Genomic DNA, 22,962 nt, shown 5'->3' on the forward strand with positions numbered 1-22,962 from the left:
ATGTCATCCTCCCCAACTCGGAAACGACCACGGTCTTCAGGCGACCAGACGGATGGCCCAACAACTTCATCCGTAGCGCGTCTCCGTGCTGCATCTCGTCAAACTTACCTACGCTCACGCGAGGCTCAGCAACTCGCTCGTCTCGGTCAAGAACTCCAGGATGAACGCGCGCTCTTTGGCGAGGAGCAGCTCTCTGCACGAGAGAAAGAGGACTTGCGGCGGAAGGAGGAGAGATATCGACTCGCTCAGGCCCGGGTTACACTCGGCACCGAGGTCGAGCGAAATGAGTCTGAGAGGTACAAGCTCCCGGACATCGACACCCCGCTTGGCGAAGAACGACCCAAGACATGGGAGGACGAAATAGCTAGAAAACGGTATGAGTCACGCCCGGCACCAGGGGACGAGATGGCGAGAACAGATCAAACAGAGTGGGAAGCCCTGCAGATCAAGAAAGGCAAAGCTGCTTTAGAAGCAGCGCGGGGGAACCAGTTGGAGCTGAACACTCTGGTCGGAAGGGATGGCAAACCCCTTCCTGACGTTTCCAAGCTTTTGGCTGCCTCTAGAAGATCCGAGGACGGCGCACGAGTCCACCGCGAAGCTGAAGAGAGGCGAAGGCGCAACATGATCAATGATCGACGTTCTCTACCTATGTTTAAGCATCGCGAAGCTTTAGTTGATGCCATCAAAAAGCATCAGGTGCTTGTGGTCCAGAGTGAAACCGGAAGCGGAAAGACAACCCAAATTCCCCAGTATCTTGTCGAGGAAGGCTTTGGCCGAATTGTGTGCACGCAGCCAAGACGTGTGGCAGCCATGTCTGTCGCAGCCCGAGTAGCGGACGAGATGAACGTGAAATTGGGATCGGAGGTTGGGTATTCCATTCGGTTCGAGGATTGCACTTCTGACAAAACAGTCATCAAGTATGTCACAGACGGTATGCTACTGCGGGAGTTTTTATCGCAGCCTGACTTGAAAGACTACGATGTGATAATTATTGATGAGGCTCACGAACGATCAATGAGCACGGACATTGTCATGGGCCTTGTGAAAGATATTGCTCGTTTTCGTGGTGACGATGTCAGAGTGGTCATTTCCTCAGCAACCTTGAACACTAAAAAGTTCTCGAATTACTTCGATGACGCCCCAGTATACACAGTCCCCGGGCGCCGTTTTGATGTTGACATTCTATACACAAAGGCTCCAGAAGCAGACTACGTAGACGCATGTTGCGTAACAGTTCTTCAGATTCACGCTAAAGAACCTAAAGGCGATATCCTCGTCTTTTTGACCGGACAGGAGGAAATTGAAGCGGCAGAAGAGATGTTGAAGGAGAGGACACGAGGGTCTGGGTCAAAGATTGGAGAGCTGATAATAGCGCCAATTTACGCAACTCTCCCCTCAGAAATGCAAGCTAAGATTTTCGAGCCCACTCCGGAGGGGGCACGGAAGGTTGTTCTTGCCACTAATATCGCAGAGACATCAGTTACCATTCCGGGTATCGTTTATGTCATCGATCCAGGGTTTTGTAAACAAAATTCGTACAACCCTAAGACTGGCATGGAAAGCTTGCTTGTTGTGCCAGTTTCACGAGCAGGAGCGAAGCAGAGGTCTGGTCGAGCAGGACGCACGCAGCCAGGGAAATGCTTTCGATTGTACACAAAGTGGTCATTTCTGAATGAAATGGATGAAGACACGGTTCCTGAGCTGCTTAGGACCAACCTGTGTCAGGTTGTTTTATTGCTCCTTTCACTGGGCATTGACAACTTGATAGACTTTGACTTCTTGGATGCCCCCCCTGCGGAGGCGTTGCTACGTTCTTTGGAACAACTTTATGCGCTCGGTGCATTAAATGAAGAAGGAAAGCTAACCAAAGTCGGCAGGCGAATGGCAGAGCTGCCACTGGACCCAATGATGGCCAAAGCTTTGCTCGCGAGTGAAGAGTACGGGTGCTCAGAAGAAGTCATAATCATATGTGCCATGCTGAGCGTCAACAATGCCATTTTCTATAGGCCAAAAGATAAGAAGGTAATAGCAGATGCAGCACGAGCTGTCTTTTCAAGAGGCGGTGGTGGAGACCACATGACTCTACTGAACTGTTTCGTTCAATGGAGAGACTATGGTTATTCGCATCAGTGGTGCCGAGAGAACTTCGTACAGGGCAGAACTATGAAGAGAGCCAGAGACATACGAGATCAGCTTGACGGTTTATTGGATCGTGTTGAGATTAAAAGATCCTCAGTCGGCACCGGTAGTAAAGTTCCTATCTTGAAGTCCTTCACATCGGGATTCTTCTACAATGCTTGTCGCCTTCAGAAAAACGGAAACTATCGAACGATGAAGAATCCACACACCATCCAGCTGCACCCATCTAGTTGCCTGGCAAGGTCTGAAATACGTCCGAGATGGCTCATATACCATGAACTCGTCTTTACATCAAAGGAATACATGAGACAGGTGTTCGACATTGAGGGCCGCTGGCTCTTCGAGGTGGCTCCCCATTTTTATGGAGAGGAAGATGTTGAAGATACGTCCAAGCGGAAAATGCCGAAAGTGGTTGGCAAATCGGGAGGTCGCTCATAAACTTCTTTTCCTGGGATGCATGAGCAGGATTTGTTCTACCATTTGCTTTATTTATGAGTTCTCTGTGTTGCCATCCTGCCGCACAGAGACGGTCAAAAGACTTTGCAGATATACTAGACGGTTATTTAAGCCTTCAACTTCTTTTCGCAGGTGCGTGTTCTCTCCGAGAAGTCTGCTCAAGCGACCCTCATATTCTGCAGCAATCACTTTGCGTCGCACTCTAGACAACTTAGCACTCTCCCTGTTTTGTTCCTTTCGGAAAAGGGCGCGTTCCTCATCACTGAGCTCGGGGTGCTTTCGTTTTCTACCTCGCTTTTTGCGCGCTGGCGGTGTCGGCAGTGGCGGAAATCCCATTCCGGGATCACCCTCCCTCCCAGGCAATATCGGACTTGGATAGAATCCATTGAGAGGCATGCCAATCGGCCCCATTGCAATGGGTGGGGCCGGAGCGATTTTTTTCGCCTGTCGGATTGGAGGCGATACAGCTGTGCTTGGTTTGATGGGTTTGGCCGAATCACAAGGCTGCGGTGACGCCGATGACGAAGCCGACTTTCTTGAGCTCTGTGTCCCTGTCGAACTTGGTAGGGGAGATGTGGGCTCTGTATGAGAAGAGTTTGATGCAGAGTTTGCAGGTCGGTTAAGAGATTGAGCTGTCCCTTCGGCGTGAAATTGCGTCATATGCACATCCTTATCCGATGGCGAACACGTACTGACTCCGCCTTCACCATCACCGCTAGTATTCGCTTCTTCTTCCTCCTCTGAATCTTCTTGAGTATTGCCCTCAAGGTGTGACGATTTCCCTTGAGCACTGCCCTTTTGTAACACTTCAGCAGTCTCTGCCTCGATGCGCTCTGTCTCTATGTCGCGCTGAGCCTCGGCATCGAGTCCGTGGAAGTAGTCGTTGAGCTCCTGTCCTTCCTTTGTCTTTTCCAAAACGCCGCTCTCCCTGACCACACCAACCTCCCACGTCTTCATGACATCCTCCAACCAAGTACTCTTAGCATCAGCAGCCATACGCAGCGACCCGCCACTCGGCATTTGCGAACCGTTGGTGACCTCTAGATTGCCATCTCTCCCCGGCATGTCCGTCAAGGCCATACCATTGGTGCTGTTTCCAATGGTAACCGCGTGTGCTGCCTGCTCATTAGCAATCTTGACATCCTCCATTGGCGCTCTAAGCTCTCTTTCCTTCCGTCTAGCAGCTCGCGCCTCTCGTATCGCCGCAATGCTGGGCTGCGCCGCTGTTGAAACGCGAACAGTAAGCGCAGGATCTTGGTCCTGTTTCTGGTGTGCGTGCGGTCCTGCTGGCTCTGCAAACGCGGCAGCGGCTTTGGGCGGAAACAGTAACGGCAAGCGGCGACTGAGGCCGAGGGCGACCTCTGCGGGGGTAGCGGCCTTGTGCTGGGGCGCATCGACTGTGTCTTGCGGTAACATCCTTCCCGGGCGAGTGAGTATGGCATTGAGCATCGTAAACTCGGAGGCATCCAGCTCTTTTGGGGTCTCCCTGGCTGCCTCAACGGCGCCCTCACGAAGGAGGGCAGCCGTGCGCGCGTCATTAGGAGACTGCTGATGAAGGGAGGGATCGACGGCCGCGGCGCATAAGGCCTCCATGTCCTTGACACCATTCGAGACAGTCTCGACAACGGCGCAAGCCGACTGCAGGGCGGCGGCTTTGGCGGCGGGATCTCCGCCGCCGGAGCCAATAAGGGTGAGCAAGCTGCCGGCATGCTCATACGCATCGATGATGTTGGTGTCCAAGAGCGAGGCGCCAGGCGGCAGGTCCTCGTTTCCAAAGGTCAAGCGGAGGTCGTCGGACGACTGCCCAGGGCGTATCAAAGCGGAAAGCTCGTCGACGGTGGAGGTGATTGGAACGTCAATCTGGGAGTGCTCACCGTTCAGGCCGCGCACCAGCAGTGGTATGGTGCCGGGTTTGACATCGGTGAGGTTGGAGAAGACGTCGAGGTCGCCAACGCTGCGCCCGGATCGCATGTCACCGATGACGGCGGCGTCATCTTCTGGTATTGACAGACGGGCGTCAGCGAACAGCGAGGGAGCGTCCTCTGACGACGGGGTTGCCATGGCGGCTACGAGAACGGAAGCGGGTGGAGGCGGGAGGGGTAAGGATGCGGGGATGTGCGTGCTTAGACGTGGTCGTTGGGGGAGCGTAAGGGGGGTTGGGGGAGGGGGATTAGTAGGAGTCTTTGGTTGGAATGAGAGTGTCCGATGTTGTTAAAATTTAGAGAGCCAGCAGAGCCAGGGGTGAAACAAAAAGCAGATAAAGGTAGACAGCGCCAAAAGCCCATGGCAACCTCCACAGCAGCTTCTAAACCAATCAAGTTCTGCGGCGCCCGCCACCTCTCACCGTCACCTCTTCAGAAGGGGTGACGTGGTGGGGGTGCTTCTGCGTCTTCTCTCCCTCTGTCCACCCTCAAATCTATCCATGGGGCTCCACGCCCTCGTCACCGTCGGCTCCACGTCCTTCCCCGTCCTCACGGACTACATGCTCACGTCCCCTGCGCTCGCGCACTTGCACGCCCTAGGTGTTCACACTCTTACGGTCCAGCACGGCGCCGCCGCGCTCCAGGCCGTGCCGGAATCGTGTCCGCTGCGCGTCGAAGCGTTTCCGTACACGCCCGACCTTGCCGCCCATCTGGACGTCGCCGATCTCGTTTTGTCGCATGCAGGCGCAGGCACCATTTCCGAGGGCCTGGACAAGAAGAAGCGCATGCTTGTCGTCGTCAATGACGCCTTAATGGACAACCATCAGACAGAGCTCGCAGCCGCCATGGCGGAGAGAGGGTGCTGTGTCATGATCACAGCCAACCAGCTGCGCGAACGCTTTCACGACGCCGCCGAGAAGGCTATTAACTTGACAGAGGAAGATATTTGCCCGCCGGAGAAGAATCAGACTGCTTTTGCAGCTCTGCTCGCACAGCTCATCTGCACGTACGATGAGTCGTAGCATGCAGCAGGCGACATGTCTACTGGGCCAGCTAACCTTAGCCATGAGCTGGACAGGCCCGCGCGATTATCTATAGGCCTTCGTCCGCTTGTGGTCATCTCTCCTATCCCTGTAACAGATATTGCCTTGCACGAAATCTTTGCTCAGGCGGAAACTACTACACCACATTTCCACTCGTCTTGACTCAAATTACGACGAACATGTAACACCGCGCTGGAGCCTACGCATTAGCTCATGGATGCCCACAACGCGAGGCTCTTTGCACATTAAATTCCGACCGGCTCAACCATGCTTTTCTTAATGCCGATGCTAGTGCCACCACGCCGCAAGCTCGAAACTACGACATGTACATTTACACGTATAGAAATAGACTTGAGCCGCGTCTGTGCGACGGATATTCACGTGTTTCCACGTGTAACTCAGGGTCGTTCTGTGTGCAGTAGGTATGTGGATCAGATACAGTACCCTCGCGATAACTGCAACACCTGGGGAGACCCCCCTCTGTTGCAGTTACCGCCTGGTTTCAGTTAACAAGCCTTATGATAGGGCCTAGCATCCATCCCATTAGATTCTAGGATCCAACACCCCAAAATTTTATTTGAAAAACATGTATATATTTTGACAATCTTTGGCCGTCGACCATCTGTCGCCCGACCGAGGACTGAATTTTTTGTAACCCCTTCAAAACAGCCCATATGACGCTCTGAAGGTATTTTACAAACCTTGCAATTATCAGATCTGAAACGGTCTTATTTTTTAGTAATTTTTGAGAGACTCCGGAAATGGTTCCCTACTTGCCGTTTCATTTATCGGGTAGTTGCAGTTATCGGGGGTTGCAGTTATCGCGAGGGCACTGTACAGTGTTTGTGGTAGACTCTCAATCTTTCAGTATGTTTAGAAGTATGTGCGTCAGAGACTCACCCCCGGTTCTAGTTTGCGGTCACATCGCAAACATTCTTTTTCTTGACTGCCAGCTGTGCTGCCAGCGTCGCATCCGTCTGAGGCTTTATATTGAAAATTTCAAGAAAAGTTCTGTAAGACAAAAAGAGTACAGAGCTCAAACTCCGTTGTGAGGGCTCTACGTTTCGCACTCGCCAACATTTTAGGGTACAGTACCCGGCATGTTGCCGGGACGGCGTCGGGTCGGATCTGGATGATAGGTACTTCCGACAATGTCGCCGCCTGCTGTTGCATACAGCAACAGGAATTCGTCAGCACAGGAAAGACGCCAGGGCTGTTCGGAAAAGTCACTTTCTAGAGGTCTTCACGAGCCAAACCTTGGGGTAACCGCTTCCTCTCTACTGCTGACGTTCTCTCTCCAGTGCAGTCCCTTGCTCTTGTATGATGAGTCGCTCTGAAAGCCTGCCAAAGAAAAGCGTTTCAGAAAGACAACGGGACAAACACACATCTGTGTTACTAGCGGCTGTAGCTGCTTTAATTCTAGAGGAGGATTCTGTCAATCTGGTTTTTGCAAAATTGCGACTCGAGCGAATTTCAAATGCACACCGGGTTGCGCCACGGCGGGTGAACGCTGAAAGGCAAAGGACGCATATAAGTTTCGAAGAGAGTATTGCATTATATAGCAATGAAGAATTCGAGCATGCATTTCGAATGAGTAGGCATTCTTTTTATGTTCTGCTGGAGACGTTGGGTGATGACCTAAGGAGACGAAAAGCACGAAACACTGTGAAACCCGCCGCAAGATTGGGCATAACACTGCGCCTTCTTGCCGGTGGCAGCTACGTAGATGAGATGCGGCACTATGGCCTTGGCAAAACCACAGTGTACGCAATTTTCAAAGAGACAAGGGTTTCTCTGCTTCGCAGATTACCATTCCCAGATGTTCTCGGGTGCCAGGATCAACTGTGGCGGCTTGACGAAGAGTTTAAAGTTTCTCGAAGGAGCGTGAATCCTTTGACGGGATGCATAGGGGCTTTGGATGGGATATGTGTCAAGGTCAAGCGGCCGGAGACTCGCCACGGTCCAGCAGGATTTTATTGTAGAAAGTGATACTATTCTGTACCAGTTCAGGCGCTCGTGGATGCCCGCTATCGATTTGTCCTTGCATCCGCAAAGTGTAAGGGGTCAACACATGACTCTCTAGCGCATTCAATGTCATTCTTAGGCCGATATCTAGCCGCAGGTTTGCTACAAAATGAGTTTTGGGTAGCAGGGTACGAAGCATATGCTTGTGATGAAAGCTAATTAACTCCTTATCCTGCCTCTCTACTCCAGGGCTACCCATACCGCGACGCTTACAATTTCTTTCAATCCTCCCTGCGTATGCACGTCGAACAGGCTTTTGGATATCTGGTTAACAAATGGAGAATTTTACGGCAGATGGAATTTTCATTAGAAGTCAGCATCGAAATAATTATTGCCACCATGAAGCTGCATAACTTCTGCATTAACCAAAACGGTCGGCAACACCGTATTAATTTGTACAGTTCCGATTCTCTTGCAACGTTGAGGGAAGACAGTGATGACTGGTATCGTATCGCCAAAGAGGACAACTGGCAGATTGTGACAATGCTCCGCGAATCATCAGAGGCGGACTTCGCGCGAGGTGCTTCTAAACGAAGGGAGAAGATGGTAGCGTTTCTGGAGGGCCGTGGCATCCTTCGACCTTAACATGCAGGTAGGATGGTAACTGGTACTAGGAAAAAGGTAGTCGTCCGCAATTGGTGGGGTGGTGGTGGAAAAACAAATCGTTTGGCATGTTGTAAGTTGAACATGTCATGATAGTAATATTTACTGAGCATCCTTTCTACTTTCTTGCTTTCACGGCACGCCCGGGGTAACGCGGTGTTGTCTGCAGCGGCGCGCGCGCATGCGCCCCGGCCCGGAAGAGCAGGCGGCGCGGACAAAGGAAGGCGCGCGCCGCGCAACGGACGGCGCGCAATCTCGCCGCAAGATCTTTCTCGGGAGCGCATCTCGCCGGGCTAGGGGGGCTGTTCCCCACGGCGGGCTTCCTCACCTACGTCCTCATGGGCGCGTTGGCGGGGGCCGTCGCTGCCATGGTCACCATGCCCGCCGACGTGCTGGTCACCAAGCCAGTATATACATGATAATATGGTATATGCATCTTTCGAATGCAAAAGATTGCGCGCGAGAAGGGGTGCGTATTTTGTACGCGGAAGTGAGGCCGCAGTTTACCGGCGGTTACATGCGTCGCGCGGGGGCGGGGGAGCATGCGCGGCAGGGGAAGGCGCGGGGGCGAGATGCACGAAAGCTCTGTGGCGGGGTTGCGCGCGCTTCGCACGCTGTCGAGAGATGCGGTATACGCGGCGCGAGTCGCTCGCGCGCGCTCCCGACCGCGCCAGCTGTGGGCGTTCCGCGCGGCTCTGGGGCACGCCGCTTCGTTGTGCGCGCTCGTGCTGGCGCGGCGGCACTGGTGCGGACACGCGTGGGGTGGCGGGCGCGGTGCGTGGCCACGCAATCTCGCCGCAAGATATTTTATCACAGGAGCAAAAAGGTTTTCCACCCCGACGCTGCGCAGTACCTCCGAGCGCACAGCGAGCGGACGCCGAGAGATTCGGTCAGCAGATGCTTTCCAGCGGGCAAGCGCGCGATGCGATGCAAGTTGTGAGTTAACACACAAATAAATTATAGGTCGCTCGCTAGAAGACAAACTGTGGGCTTCTCGCTTGGCCGCGTGGCCTTCGCCGCGCTACCCTTTGATAACGGCCATCGGCCGCAGCTTCAGGCACTTTCGCGAAGTCCCGGCTTGGTCGCATGTGTCCACTACCACGGGTACGTCCTTGTAACTATGCAAGCACGACACAAAAAGAGAACAAGACAGCGCAAAAAACAAGCACACTGGGTTAGCAAAAGAAAACCGCTGCGACTCTCCTTTTTCACAACACGAAAGAAAAAAACTTGACGCCTTCCTGTCACCTACCTCTGGCGCCTCCTCAGTGATCAGCTTTGGCGACGCGACGCGAATCGCAATCCCCTTTCCCTCCAAGTTGTTCAACACCTCTTCATAGTTAAGCTGCCGCCGGCAAGCGGACCGGCTCTGCGCCCGCCCCGCCCCATGGCACGTCGACCCAAATGTCTCTTTCATCCCATTTTCGGTCCCAAGCAACACATAGCTGCACGTCCCCATCGTCCCTCCGATCAGCACGGGCTACCCCATCATCTGGTAGTCGTACGACACTAGCGGATGGTGCGGCGGAAAAGCCTGCGTCGCCCCCTTACGATGCACCAGCAACTTCCTCACCTTCCCATATATTTGTTGAGCGTTTCTACTTTGGCAATGTTGTGGCTCACGTCGTAGATCACGTCTATGTTCTGCTCTGCCGGCGACTTTCTAAATAACTTTGCAAACGCCTGTCTCGCTAAGAACGTCATCAAGCTCCGGTTGACCCAGGCAAAATTCGCTGCGGCTGCCATTTCGGCAAAATAATTGCTCTCGATCCTCGCACACGGGAGCTGCCTATCATTCACCTCGATCCTATCCCTCGCCAGCGCCTTTTCCATATGCTGCAACGCATCCGTAGCCACCTGATGTGCCAAGCCCCTGCTCCCCGAATGGATCATGGCGACGACTTGTCCCACAGTTGTGGCGCCCATCGCCGCAGCCGCCGTTTCATCAAAGATCTCAACCACAATCTGTATCTCAGCGTAATGATTGCCGGCGCCTAGCGTGCCTATCTGCTCAAGCTGCGCTTCTTTGCGCATGCAGACACTTCGCACGGGTCTGCCTGGAGCATGCGGCCATTCTCCTGGCAGTACTCCATGTCCTCGGGCCAGGCATTGCCCTCACGCAGGGACTAATCCATACCGAGCTCCAGGGCGGCCTCGAGCGACTGTATGGTCGTCGAGATGATGCCTTTTGAACCGACGCCGACAGGAATGTGGTCGAAGAGCGTCTGGGCGAGCACATCCTTGAATGTATGGACATCCTGCTCCATGAGATTAGTGCGCAGCGGACGGACAGCGCAGTTTATGTCAATACCCACACCACCCGGCGAGACAACGGCTTGCGGGTCGTCCATATCGAAGACCGCGACGTTCCCGATGGTAAAGCCGTAGCCTGAATGGACGTCAGGCATGGCGGTGGAGCGTGCGACGATTCCCGGGAGTGAGGAGACGTTGGCGATTTGCTTGACGGCGGGCAGAAAGCCGCCCGAGAGAGACGGGGTTTTGGCGGCGTGCACTGTGAAGTCGCAACAGGAAATGAATGAAAGCTTACTCCTTCATGGTATGCTATCGAAAGGCTGCAGAGACAATCCGAGCGTTCGTTATCTATTCAATGTCGATGTGTCTCTTGCCGCTATGTGCTTACTCTTCCAGGCTCAGAAGAACTTGGACAAAACAACCCCATACAGTCACCATCGTAATAAAGCACTTTTGGCATGTGAACGTTGTGGTTCTCTCACTCTCTCTTCTATCCCCATGTGCTCTCTTTCACGTTTCACCTTCTTCTTCAATGGGAAAAATGAGGCGGCGCGGATTGGGATGCTGAATCAAGTGATCAGTCCGTTTCTTTATAGTCGCCCATACAGCCCCTGAGAACACTGCAATATTCACACCACAGACCACTGTTTCCCTGCTTGAAGAATTCAGTTAACAAGTTGACATGGGCTTCGTCAACTAAGGTCAAAACCAGCATTCGAATGTAATGCGTATCGAAGTTTTTGTCGGACGACTTCCAAAGACTTGTACTTTGGGAGCTTCAACAAGTTCATGCATGTTGAAGCTGTGCGGAGTCGGACGTCCCCTTCGGCTCTGTGGATACAAAGCCGGGGTCTAGATACGAAAAGCCAAGGAGTGCGGCGCGCGGGAATGACGTAACAAACTGAAGTATCTTACTCTGGTCCTCTGCATCTAGCTCGGCCATGGCCTGCCAGAACCACTTGATGACATTTGTATTCTCATCATATCCTCCCGAGTATGTTGTATGACGGCGCAAGTCGTCGAGATCGATTCTGCCCGTCTTTCCTGAAATAAGCAACTGCAATTCCTCGTGAGAAAATAGACGGATGTACTGGGGAGCGATGATCTCTGAGAGCCCCCCAATAAAAGCCTTGGTTTGCTCTTTGATTTGCTTATTCATGCGAAAGTCGGCAACGCGATGCATGTATTCTATTCTATTCTCTGCGGTAACTGAAATGTTTTTGCCGTTACGAACTAGTTCCACTTCTTTCACGGAACCGTAGGCCTTGATAGCCACCGTGAAATTGAGGCCCAAGTCTTCAACCACGGCTGGTGGACAGTTTTTGAGAAATTGCATATTCTTGTGCAACTCCGGATCGAGTGAATTGAGATCACTGGGGTAGTAAAACTGCCCAAGAATCTTTGATATGAAAAATCGTGCCAGAGGAATGTCGACCATGACTCCGTCAAAGATTGCTTTCCCAAGAAGTCGACCAAGAAAGGCGAATTCAACTTTGAAGTTTTCGTTTGCAATTGGGGCGTCCGGGTTGGGGAACAGATGCCCATCCGGGGTGGCCTTGAAGAGCCCGTATGAGAAGGGAGAAAACCCCCATCTCAGGACCTCATACATGAACTCTTTAAACACGCCTCCACCGTTAATCCCAGCCTCCTCCAGGCCATGTTCATCTATAAACTTGACTCGGATAGTGGCTTTCAGGTTTGAAATCTTGTTGAGTTCTTCGAAAGCATCCTGGAAAATGTGCTTTCGTCGAACAGACACGGATCTCCGTGACCCAGGAAAGAACTGCTCACCGCCGTTTGCCACGTCTCTTCCTTTAGCAATCCACCTCTGAAAAATCTTTGCCCTCGATGGGAACGGGACCAGGTACGGGGTAACCCGCAACAGTTCGCCGGCTCCGCTCATCGGTGACTTTCGTAGGTTTTGCAAGCTTGCCGCCCGTTCGGACCCCATATAGCCAAATTCAGAGCGACTCGTCTTGGCTTTCGAATCCGGCCAAGCCTCGACGGCCGACGACATGAAGGCTTCGGAAGTCAGGAGCCCTTGGCCGGCCACCCAAAAGTTGTCGCCAGTGCGAAATGGTCTGCGAGAATCATGAACGTACAGACGCGAGAGCAAATGCGAAATCTCTGTCAAGAGCTGTGGCTCCTCCTGCACAAGTTTGCCAACCGTATTGGTCTTTGCCAATCCATTTGTTGGTCTGACGTCAAGGGCAGCAAACAAGTAGTGCTTCAACACGAGGACGATTTCACGCACCTTGTTCATGGAGAAGGGCCAGTTGCCGTGAAACAGCTCTTCCTCGTCCTGGATGAAGAGGAGGTAGGAATAGGAGGAGGCAAAGACGCGCAGTACAGGCCCCGCCTCATCGCGCAGCGGCAAGGCGTGTGTGGATAGGTCAGTATCGATGATGGGGCTCCCTTCCTTTGCGCGCAAGCAGAGCTGCCACAGAGAACTGAGGACGTGAGGGCTCTTCGTGGGGCCTGGCAGGCAAGCATGTTGGGGACGAAGCCGATGGAGATATCCTAACGGCATGGGGCAACAAGACGAAGGTAGGACAACTCTTCCCCGTAGGTGCGACGGCGCGGCTTCGGGGTAGGCTCCTCGACCTCGATGGCATGGAGGGGTGGATGAATACACTACATGCAGGTGATTTTCGGATTGGTACCTGTAGTCGCTGCTCTAAGTATGGAATTCCAACCCCTTGCTCGTTTAAAATTACCTCCGGTCCTGTCTCTGTCCTCCGCTCGTCAGTTGTTTGTCCTCTTTCTCGTTGCTCGTCGTCTTCGCGTACGCGGGCAACGGCGGCGGCGGCGGCGAGGCGGCGTGGGGCGGGGTCGTGAAGAGGCTGCCTGTGTTCCAGTCCGTCCAGGCGATGCCCAAGACGGGGTTCGGCTTCGTGTTGTAGAGCAGCTGGACGTTCCATATGTTACTATTCATCGCCTCGCAAGTTGTTGAACTTCTCAATAGCCTCCGATAGCCCCTTTTCGCAGATTGAAATAATGCCCTCGCCAGCCTCTGCGTCTTTCACCCTCTTCAACCGCATTGTGCGCTTCTCGATGATGTCATACCAGTCCTCTTTTTCAAGTTCGTCGGAAAGCGGTGTAGGCTTCCTAGCTACGTTCGTGGTGCTCTGTGCATTTGTCAGAATATCCTTCACCTCGCCCCAGGGATCCTTACTCTCTATTCTCATTTCCTTAATTTCTTCCCCGGCCTCTTCATATGACGCACTCCGCCTTCTCTTGCCAGATGATGAACTAGGCTTCAATGCAAAACTCACACACCCCTCTTCCATACCAACCTCAAATGTTTTTAAACTTACATCTAACAAGAACTGGTCTGGTTCCTTAGTGTCCAATCGGCATACCACAAAAAATATCCAAACTCGCTTCATATCCATTGTCGCAACGTTGCCTTGCCTTCCTTGTCATGCGGACCTAAAAAATATGGAAGTTATACGGATCGTTGTTTCCCGACTTACGGTAATCCTCAAAACGTTTTGTAAACATAGATCGTGTCCTTTGATAGAGATTCTTCAACTTTCAGCAGATCTCTCGCAAAGGGGGGGCTCCGAGGAACATGCCCCCGGCACGGACGTGGAGAAATCCTGTTCATATGAAATAAAATGATCATTAAAGCGCCTCGCAATAATCCGCCAGAGGTCATCCCGAGTAAAATTTGTGCGAAAGTTGTCTAGCGTGAGCGCGTTTTTAAAGTCCAGTAATGCTTTCCTCGAAGGAGTATCATCACGCAGAGTTACACATAGCCTAGCAAATTCAGAAATTGAGAATAATGGCACTACGTTTGCGGGGATGCTTGAAGGATTTTTTTGTAGAGCAAGCTCTCCATTGTCGCCCAAACCTCGATCTCCACACTTCCTCAGGGTCTGTACAATTATTTGGACTGGAGGTGGTTTGTCGAAATCGCATACATTCTGTTCACATTCTTCTATGAACTCCTTCAAACTGCTACATTTTGTATTCCCATCACACGTTCTTTCAAATGAAACTCCCTCCCTCTCCCTCTGCAGCACCAAAAGGTAGTTTCGGTACACCAGTTCCATCTTGTTTCCTGATGCACGACGTTTCCATTCCTTTCCAATTTCCCCGTTTGTCCGCTTTGTTTTCCTTGCGAAGAATGTGAAAAGCTTATTCTCCATGGGGACGTCATTGTCGTCGTGCACATTTTCGAAAAGTGCTCTCGGCGGCAGTTGAGCGTCAACAACGCCACCTTCCACAGCAGCTTCTGTTCTCCTGACACTAGCTGCAAATGATTTTGGCGAGCCCCTTGTGCCCACAACAACGGCCGATAGCCCAAAAACGGACGCAGGAGCGCACGGAGCGTTGCATTGCGTTGGCGTTGTTAGCAACGATTTCTCAGCTGCAAGGCGACGGGGGGAACGCCTTGGAAACCCTTCCATTTTCACGCGATCGCGACAGCTATAAGCACTACCAATACATAACCGCCAGAGGCGGGAGCTTTGGCGCAAATACGAAGGAAAAAAGACGAAAGAGATGTGTAGAAGTGAGACAAAAGGATGATTCGCTCCCTGCAGTAGACGCCTCCAAAACCCAATCGCTAATGTTTCCTGCCCAGAGTCGATGGTTGCCACTTGAGGCACTCCTCACTCTACAAGTAGTCCAGAGCAACCACATCTCCCTTCTGATTCTTGCTTGGATGTCAAAAAAAGGAGCCAACCAAATGCCCACACTTGTGTGTCTCGTGCACTTCTTACAGTGCTGATATAAAGTTTAATGTTAAAGATTAACATCGAACTATCCAATGAATAGGCTGCAGGTCACTCAATGATATTGTGAAGGCGAGTGATAAAGATTTCTCTTGAGTTAGAACCGGGTCTCAGTCTTTTGGTTGGAAAACCGGCAACTGAGCAAAAAGTGTACCAATAGGTATGCGGATCAGTTGCGGCTTGCGTCGGAGGTAATGGCAAAAATCCGGAAGATCAGGTATTTTCTCATTTTACAAAATCACTCCGCCAAACCCCACCCAACCCGGCAATTACACAACACGTGCTAAGACTGCAGCTCTCCCTTAACAAGTACCAATATTTTCGCAGATGAACCTAGACTCTCTCCGCATTTTTACTCACACAGAAACGCTCTCCTCCTCCTCCTCGTCTTCGAACAGAACCGCTCCTTCAGCTTCCTGCTCACCACGAACACTGCGCTGCATCATTCTCTGACGTCGCTGACGATAAGACGCTTGAGCGCTCTTTCGCTTCTTGACGGCAGTGTCTGCAATGTCGAACAATCGCTTCAAATACTGCTCATAAGTACGACAATCGGCATCTCGTAGCGGATGCCACTTGATGTGTAGGTTGGTAAAAGCTATTGTGAGACGGAAAATGCCATCGTAGCTGTCCTCCTTCCAACGAAACTTATTCGAAACAACTGCCCATAGTCCTCCCTGACGCCCGAAAAAATTCTCGACTATCACCCTGTCCGACGTTTTTTTTCGTTCTCTTTTCGATCCGGTATGCTTAAAACTCCGCCGCGAGGGGTTTTCTTTGGTATTATAGCCCTCACATCAGCCTCCATTCCCGTATACCCTTTATCCAGAAGGACTGCCCAGCTATTTGGAAACCTGTCGGAAAATGGGCCGATATCTGTGATCGCCTTTTCGCTTTCTGTCTTCTCTAAAGCATCGTCGTGAAACGCCATAATGTCCCTCATGATTTCAATATCGGCGATAGAGCCAGGGCGATGTAAACTTGCGCATATTGCCAGTCCGTTTGGGAGAACGGAGACTTCTACCTTAAAACCGTATAGCTTATGTTTTCCAGAGAAACATTTCTTGACCTCTTCCAGCGTACCCCCAGGGCGAAAGCTCTGCTGAAACTTCACATCGGTGGCGTATCTGCACAGCTTGTAATGTTTAAAAACTGTTTTGTCGGCAATGAGGCGGTCCATCGTATATCGATCTGCATAATTTGTGACGAAGCGATTGAACGAGAAGTCCGAAATTGTTTTTATCATATCAGAAACCCTCTTCTCGAATGTCGCCGGTTTGATGCCAAACAAAGACGAGAATAGATCCCACTTGGCCCCGTGTTCCAACACTGCCATGGTCATGGACAAGAGATCCTTGGGCTTGATAGGGGATTTGGAACCTCTTCCCGTGTTGTAGCGCTGAGAGATGTGAGACCTCAACTGGTTCCAAATCCCGTTGAACTCGACGAGACTGAAATTTGTCATTTGGTGAATGGCTTGATTTCCGTCTTCTTCGAAAAAGCCATCAATTTGAGGGCATTCGCTTTCGAGATCCTCGTCACTGTCGCAAAGGTCGGGAGCCTCGTCATACTGATTTAAGGCTTCGTTTCGTGCAGCGGTATGCTCTTCGAGCAGTTCGAGAGCGGCCGCGGTGGTTGGTAGATTGATACGAGGAGGCATATTGGTGATTGAGAAATGTGAAAGGGGTTGGTCGTGGCGATGAGTTAGTAGACGACGTAATAAGGTATCGGTTGGTGTTGTTTCAGGGTGATGTTGAATGCGAAAGGCGGCAAAAGGGCGGGCAAATTGATGGATATTGTGAGAATCGTTTCTGTTTGCGAAGACATGGCGCGCAATTCGGGGAGAGTTGATCTTTTACGAAAATTACAGTGAACGGTGAATTTGCACAGTTGCCCCTGTGCGCGACAATAGTGGCAATAAATCGTGATGAGTAAATGAAATATTACAATATTTTTGGGGTCTTGTATAACGTGGCAGCAGCTGTGCAAGAGCTGCAGAAGGGGTCTGTTTCTACGCAGAGAATAGGTGTATTCGAGGGATGCCGCTAGCTGCTCCCTCCGCCTAATGCGGGATATGCAAGCAATCAACTATTGTACGAGTTTACTGGCAGCGGTACGAATCTAAAAACGAGCCCATCAAGGGCTCAAAAACCGTCCGCCGAATCAACACCAAAAAGCTCCCCAGAGTCCACTGCCGCCCCACCGCCTACGTTTCGTTCCACAGCCCGCTTCTGGCGCTTTCTATATGCCGCCTGCGCACGTTTTCGCTTCTATATGTAAGTATCCGCTATGTCATGCAGGCGTTTCAAGTAGCGCTCGTACGTCCTACCATCAGCGTCCCTGAGGGGATGCCATTTGACATGAATGTTAGTTAAAGCAACGGTCATTCTAAAGATACGATCATACCCCCCTTCTGCTCACCTATACTTGTTGGCAACGACAGCCCAAAGGGAACACTGCCGACCGAAAAAATTCTCAACAATTATTCTGTCTGCTGCCAATGCTGCATTTTCTCGTTTTTCAGACCCGGAGAGCACCCCCCCATGAGGTTTCTTCTTAGGGATAATTGCACGTACCTCTGATTCCATGGAATCAGAGGTACGTGCAATTATCTATGTAGGCATGCATGCCTACATATCCCTTGTCCAGAAGGACTCCTCATCGATTAGGATACGATTCAGATCCCCGCCCAATGTCCGTAATTGCCAATTCCTCTCTCGATTTCTCTAAAGCATCGTCATGAAAATGAAGCATTTCCCTCATAATTTCGATATCGGAGACCGAGCCGGGATAGTGGTTGCTTACTGAGATTTCCAGGCCGTTGGGGAGCACAGAGGCTTCTACTTTAAATCCGTAGAGCTTGTGCTTCCCAGAAAAAAATTTCTTCACTTCCTCGAGGGAACCTCCTGGCTTGTAACTTGGCTGGAAAGTTACGTCAGTGGCGTGTCGACACATTTTAAAAGTTTTAAATGTAGTTTTGTCCGCCAGAAGTCGTTGCATGTCAAACTTTTCTGCGTACGATTCCACAAAGCGTGTATACAGAAAATCGGAGGTAATCGCAATCATACTCGTCACCCTTTTTTCAAATGTTGCTGGTTTCATCTCGAAGAGATAGGTCATGAGATCCCACTTTGAGCCATGTTTAAGTACACATACCGACATAAAAAATAAATCCTTCGCCTTGATGGGGCTCTTGCTGCCCCTTCCCGTATTATAGCGTGACGAGACATGTTCTTGCACTTGATTCCATACCCCGTTAAATTCACTCACTGTAAAGTTTGTCATACTCATCAATGCCCGATCTCCATCTTCCTTGATAAACTCATCCATTTTCGGGGACTCACTTTCATCAGTTTGATCGTCATCAGATAGTTGAGGTGCGTCTTCGTAGATCTCAAGCTCCTCCTGACGCAAGGCAGCTTGCTCCTCCAACAATTGGAGCGCTGCGGCGGGTGTGTGGGCAGAGCGTGAGGGCATGGTGACTGAGATTGTGTTTAGCGCGACGTCGAGCTCAATAGACAGGTGTGGTGTTGGGTAATAGCAGGGGCTTGGCGGGCGTTGGGGAGTGTGGAAGAGGGGCGGTGGGGAAATGTGGAGGAGAGACAGAGGGTGAGGTGTGGACGGGTGTCGGTGGGTAGATGTGTAAGAGAAGCAGAGGATGAGATGTGGAGGTGGGGCGTTGGGCAGACGTGGAAGTGAGACAGCGAGTGAGGCGTGGAAGGGCGAGGTGTAGAAGGGTGTCAGTGGGGACATTTGGAAGAGAGGCAGAGGGTGAGGTGTAGAGGAGGGGCGTTGAGGAGACGTAGAAGAGAGGCAGAGGGTAAGGTGGTGAGGAGGGGTGGTGAGGAATGCTGGATAGGACGCCGGGTAAGTGCTGAGGAGGGGCGTAGGATTGGGAAGGAGCGGCTTTTTATGCCCGATGAACGATATCAGCGCAGAGTAGTGTGGTGGGAGTTGGGTCCTTTCCGAAGAAGAGAGCCGTTTGACTGGAAATGTGGTTGTCCGGTGCGCAGTAGGGCTTCAGGTAGATTATATTATCATTCGTGGGTCGGAGGGAGTTTGATGGGCGAGAGGGAGTTTTTCCAGAGAATATTTGATCGTCTTCGATCATGAACGGTCTTCTCAGAATTCCGCATCCAACACACAGTTAGCATTGTGGTCTCAAAAGAGCTTTTTAGGTTCCAAAAATTTAAATCTAGTACTTGTTACTCACACAGTACAGTTCCATTGAAGAAACACACAGTTTATTGTCTCGTTTCGGAATGCGTCAATGTTCTCCGGAGAGAACAAGGTATTCATCGTATTGCCGTCTAACTGCTCCCTCCGCCTGGTAGTGACCACGCTATAAGAACACCCCATGCCAACCCCTTCATACATCTCTCAATCCGAGGTTGCAGCTCTTCAAGAATCTCGCACAGGATGCCCATTTTACTCCTTAGAACGCTGTAGCGTCTCATCAATAAGCAGTTGCCAGGACCCGTGCACAAGAGCCCTCCCTCATAAGCGCGCGAACACTGTCGCAGAACTCGAAAGAAACTGCACAACGTACGTGGCGACTGGTACAATCCGACGCTGGGATATCACGTACGATAGATGCGCTACGGGAAAAGGTAGTTGGGAGAAAGGGGGATAGTTTATTGAGCTCGAGAAAGGGCTAAGGCTGTGACCTTGGTGTGGCAATGAGACCTTGTCGATCACTGTAAACTTCCTACTACTCTGACCATCAGGGACGAGGCAGTTGACTTACAAGTTGCAGTTCTAAGTAAAGAAGGGTGCCCTAATATCCGGACAAAGCGCTCTAATTCTAAAACTCAGAAATGTCTGAAACGAATACCTGTACCCCAATTGCGTATTTTCTCACTAAACCCCACCATGTACTGCAAGAAGTCGTCCTTAAACGCCCATTTCCTGCCAACCACGTGGTCAGATATAAAAAACAATCAGCCCAATCGACTCCGCCTACATCGTTCTGCTTTGGGCGGGAGTTTCAAAAGGCAAAATGCCGATGAATGCGAACTAGACACACAGCCAGCCGTCCGGATGTTCCAACCTAACCTCATCTATCGCCCTTTTCCTTCTCTAGCATGCCCGCTCGAATCAACTCGCCATTGCTCACCACAAAGCTCGCACGTGCCCTTCGCTACATTTCAGACGGCAACTTCTATCGCTCTGCTTCCATTAAATTTGGAATTCCTCGATTGACACTGGCTGACCGTGTCAAGGTCCCTATTTCCAAAGCAGGGCGCAAGCGAGCACTGACGTCCCACGAAGAGCTCGTTATCGTGGATATATTGCTTCAATTCTCCAATAATGGAACCCCATTGTCGCGCATGCATCTTGTCAATGCCATAGAAATTATGATAAGTCGAATAGCACCAGCTCGACGTCAACTTCTCCCGTTCAAGAATGAACGCCCTGGACCGCGCTTTCTGCGCGACTATTTTAAGCGGCACAGTGCTGTGCTGCGTTTCCGCCCATTCTGGCCTCAAGAGGCAAAGAGATATCAATCTGTCAACGCCGAAGTCATGGCAATGCACTTCGCCGTTTTAGAGAAACTGATTCAAAAATAAAATATCGATGCAGCACACTATTCAATCTAGACGAGGCCGGCGCGTCACCGGAGAAGGACGTCGGAAATAAAGATTTAGCCAGGCGTTTCATGCCTTGGCATGGATGTCAAGATGCACAGATGGCCAATATTCTCAAAACCCCGTATTTCGGTGATGGCAGTCATTAGCGCAGCTGACGATCATGCTCCATCTCTATTTGTGCTCAAAGGCAGCTCTGTACCCTATCGTGTCCAAATTCGAGACGGGCGTAAGGTCACAGAGTCACCGGCTTCATATTTGCCCACCAATGCAGTATTTTCTATGCAGGCAGAGAATGAGGATGCGGATTCTACTAGTTTTTTAACTGGGCTGCTGTTTTTTGAGGTGTACCGCGTCTCTTCGCACGAACAATCGTAAGATTCTATTGGTATATGATGTATATAGGTCGCATTTGAGCCTGCAAGTATTGAAGTTGTTTCACCAAAATGGAATTGTGGTATACGCGTTGCCAGCGCACACCTCTGGGAAGGCACAGCCTTTGGACACCGTTGTGCTTTCCTCTTCCAAAGCGCCCATCAACAAAAACTCTTCAAACCTGTCTGCTTGCTGCTCCTGGATCTTCTCTCAGTCTGTATGACTTCTGCGCTGTTTTGAGCAGTGCGCATCAAACAGCCATGTCGCGTTCTAATATTCAGTCAAGTTTCAAGCGGGCAGGACTTTGGCCGTTCGATAGGCACCGCGTAATTGGTATTCCCCGTCCTGCATCCAGTACACGTGGTGCTAAAATTTTACGTGCTGAAGAACTAGAAGCTCTTTTCAGAAAGAAGCAGAAAGAAATAAGAGCGTCAGTGTTAGGACAAGATGCGCAGATAGATGCGCAGATGCACAGTTCCGGAGATGTAGATACAACTGCAGGTTGTGTGATGACATCTGCACGAGCACTAACTTTAGTTGAGGCTAGCCTAAGGCAGAAACAGCAGAGAAAAGAAATTACTACACTTTCGCGTCTAGAGAGGGAGCTGGGGCGGAGCTAGAAAAAGGCTGCAACTCAACGGGAGAACAACCGCTTGCGGGTGGCTGCAGTGCGGCGTCGCGCCGGGATGGCAGGTCTTGGATTGGCAGAGTTCCGATCCCAATTGCGTTCTGTTGAAGAACGGAGGGCTGTTGCGAAGATCCTGGCGATAAAAAAGAGCACTTGGCAGTGTACTGTAGTAAATAGTGTTGAAGAAATAAGATTACACTTTATTACCTAATGACTCTGAATGGAACTCGGTCTAGAAATGCTTACAGTGCCTGATTACCCGAATGATTAAACCACACCCGCAAGGGTAGATTCGCAACAGTTATACGCCTTTGCGTTGCGCGAGTTGTCAGTACCCAAAGTAGGGAAACAAAGCGATAACGCGATGATTCGAAGTAAGCACGCGCAAGCAGTAGCGACTGAAGGTCGCGGTATCTTACCAAGCGTGAGGGTAAAACAATCTTGAATGGTTAAGCTACGCAAGAAGAGTAGGGAAGGAAACAGAACATAATGATGACTTGATGAGAGGAGCAGCGGAGGTGAGGGAGGGAGGTGGGAGAACAAGCAACGACTTGAGGAAGAGAGAAGAGAGGCAATAGAGGTTGAAGTGCCTCTCTTATACAGCCCTGTTTTCGGCCGGTGGCCGATTTTCAATTGCCTCTGCGGTTCTGTTCGCGAACGAAAGACGTAACGAATCCTAGCCGTTTCCAAGTCTTAGTCTGAACGGTAATTGAAACGGTCCGGCTGTAGCGGTCCTTTTGAACGGTCAAGTAAAACTTCAGCGGATGGGTCCGTTTGGCCAGGTTTTCCAAAACTTCAGCGGAAGGGCCGGTTTGGCCAGGTTTTCCTTCCGATAGAGCCGTTGCGCGTTCAACCGAAAAGCCCCTTTGTCTGGATTCACCTTTCAATTATCAATGAATGCACTAAAACTCAACTTTTCAGTGAGCGTTTTGCCTTGCAAGATATTTTTCTATATGCGGTTTTTAAATATAATGAGTACAGAGTAGTGCAAGGCAGACGCCTTTTACAATTAATGCTGAATTCTGGGTAGATTCGCGATCTTTGATGATTAACGGATATCTGAACGGAAGATCTACGGTACAGTTGGTCTTTCTGCCAGTTATAGAGTACAGTATCTGACCAAACACCAGAAGATTGATGAAAGACTTCCACTTTTAGTAAAACAGGTTGGCTGTCAGGGTAGGATGC

General features: G+C 51.0%; 5 protein-coding genes; 2 read left to right on the forward strand and 3 right to left on the reverse strand.

Annotated features, from left to right (window-relative positions):
- On the forward strand, window positions 1–2,577 carry CHC_T00010310001 (putative pre-mRNA-splicing factor ATP-dependent RNA helicase DHX16-like). Its single transcript, XM_005716168.1, has one exon. It carries the CDS (start codon window positions 1–3, stop codon window positions 2,575–2,577), a length of 2,577 nt encoding a protein of 858 aa, XP_005716225.1.
- CHC_T00004835001 (hypothetical protein) lies at window positions 2,571–4,656 on the reverse strand. XM_005716169.1 is given in 2 exon segments: window positions 2,571–2,628; window positions 2,629–4,656. 1 exon segment carries the CDS (start codon window positions 4,654–4,656, stop codon window positions 2,629–2,631), a length of 2,028 nt encoding a protein of 675 aa, XP_005716226.1. The 3' UTR covers window positions 2,571–2,628.
- A 361-nt stretch (window positions 4,657–5,017) lies between these two features.
- On the forward strand, window positions 5,018–5,825 carry CHC_T00004836001 (hypothetical protein). XM_005716170.1 is given in 2 exon segments: window positions 5,018–5,539; window positions 5,540–5,825. The coding sequence occupies 1 exon segment, from the start codon at window positions 5,018–5,020 to the stop codon at window positions 5,537–5,539; it is 522 nt and encodes a 173-aa protein (XP_005716227.1). The 3' UTR covers window positions 5,540–5,825.
- Window positions 5,826–9,209: 3,384 nt separating this feature from the next.
- CHC_T00004837001 (hypothetical protein) lies at window positions 9,210–9,647 on the reverse strand. Its single transcript, XM_005716171.1, has 2 exons — window positions 9,424–9,647; window positions 9,210–9,306 (listed from the first exon to the last, which is right to left on the reverse strand). The coding sequence occupies exons 1-2, from the start codon at window positions 9,645–9,647 to the stop codon at window positions 9,210–9,212; spliced, it is 321 nt and encodes a 106-aa protein (XP_005716228.1).
- Window positions 9,648–9,757: 110 nt separating this feature from the next.
- CHC_T00004838001 (hypothetical protein) lies at window positions 9,758–10,114 on the reverse strand. The gene has a single exon (XM_005716172.1). It carries the CDS (start codon window positions 10,112–10,114, stop codon window positions 9,758–9,760), a length of 357 nt encoding a protein of 118 aa, XP_005716229.1.
- Between the last annotated feature and the right edge of the window lie 12,848 nt (window positions 10,115–22,962).

The sequence above is a fragment of the Chondrus crispus genome, genomic scaffold (genome assembly GCF_000350225.1).
Source record: "Chondrus crispus Stackhouse genomic scaffold, scaffold_251, whole genome shotgun sequence".
Lineage (NCBI taxonomy): Eukaryota > Rhodophyta > Florideophyceae > Gigartinales > Gigartinaceae > Chondrus > Chondrus crispus.